The following is a 410-nucleotide window of genomic DNA, read 5'->3' as shown; positions in this document are numbered from 1 at the left end:
CGGAGCGGGCCGGGGCCGCTGCTGGGCTGGGTCCCAACTACAACGCTGGGCTAATGGGGCTGGAGGAGTGGGTGTCTTTGGGCTTGTGGAGGGCAGGACAGCAAGGAGCGGTGGCAAGAGAGGGTTCCTGGCCTGGAGAGGGCGGGCGGGTTGCGTGGGAGGGCCCTGGGACTCCGGAACCGTTGGGTGGTGGAAGGTTTAAGATTAGGGCGGGGTGTGGGCCTTACTGACCCGCTGCTTCCCAACAGCGCCTGGAGGAGATCATGAAGAGGACTCGGAAATCAGAAGTTGCCGAAACCAAGGTCGGGACTCCCGGGAAGTGTTGGGAGTGGGGGCTGGGACTAGGAGGCAAAAGGAGGCTGCAGAAAGGCTGCTGGGGGGACCTGGGCTGAGGGAGAGAATTCAGCAGG

The 410-nt window shown here is 63.9% G+C and overlaps 1 protein-coding gene across 1 annotated transcript in view; it reads left to right on the top strand.

The window, feature by feature from the left end:
• Positions 1–410, top strand: part of MAP7D1 (MAP7 domain containing 1) — a 29812-nt gene that overhangs the window by 27793 nt on the left and 1609 nt on the right. The window contains exons 14-15 of the mRNA XM_027771940.1: positions 1–14; positions 249–302. The exon at positions 1–14 is cut by the window's left edge and continues 100 nt beyond it. Of these exons, the coding sequence (XP_027627741.1) occupies positions 1–14; positions 249–302 (68 nt within the window). The remainder of the gene's footprint in view (positions 15–248; positions 303–410) is intronic.

Source organism: Tupaia chinensis, unplaced genomic scaffold (genome assembly GCF_000334495.1).
Source record: "Tupaia chinensis unplaced genomic scaffold, TupChi_1.0 Scaffold000239_1, whole genome shotgun sequence".
NCBI classification, from domain to species: Eukaryota; Metazoa; Chordata; class Mammalia; order Scandentia; family Tupaiidae; genus Tupaia; species Tupaia belangeri.
The sequence above is the reverse complement of the archived record's forward strand: the minus strand, read 5'-3'. Positions and strand labels throughout refer to the sequence as shown.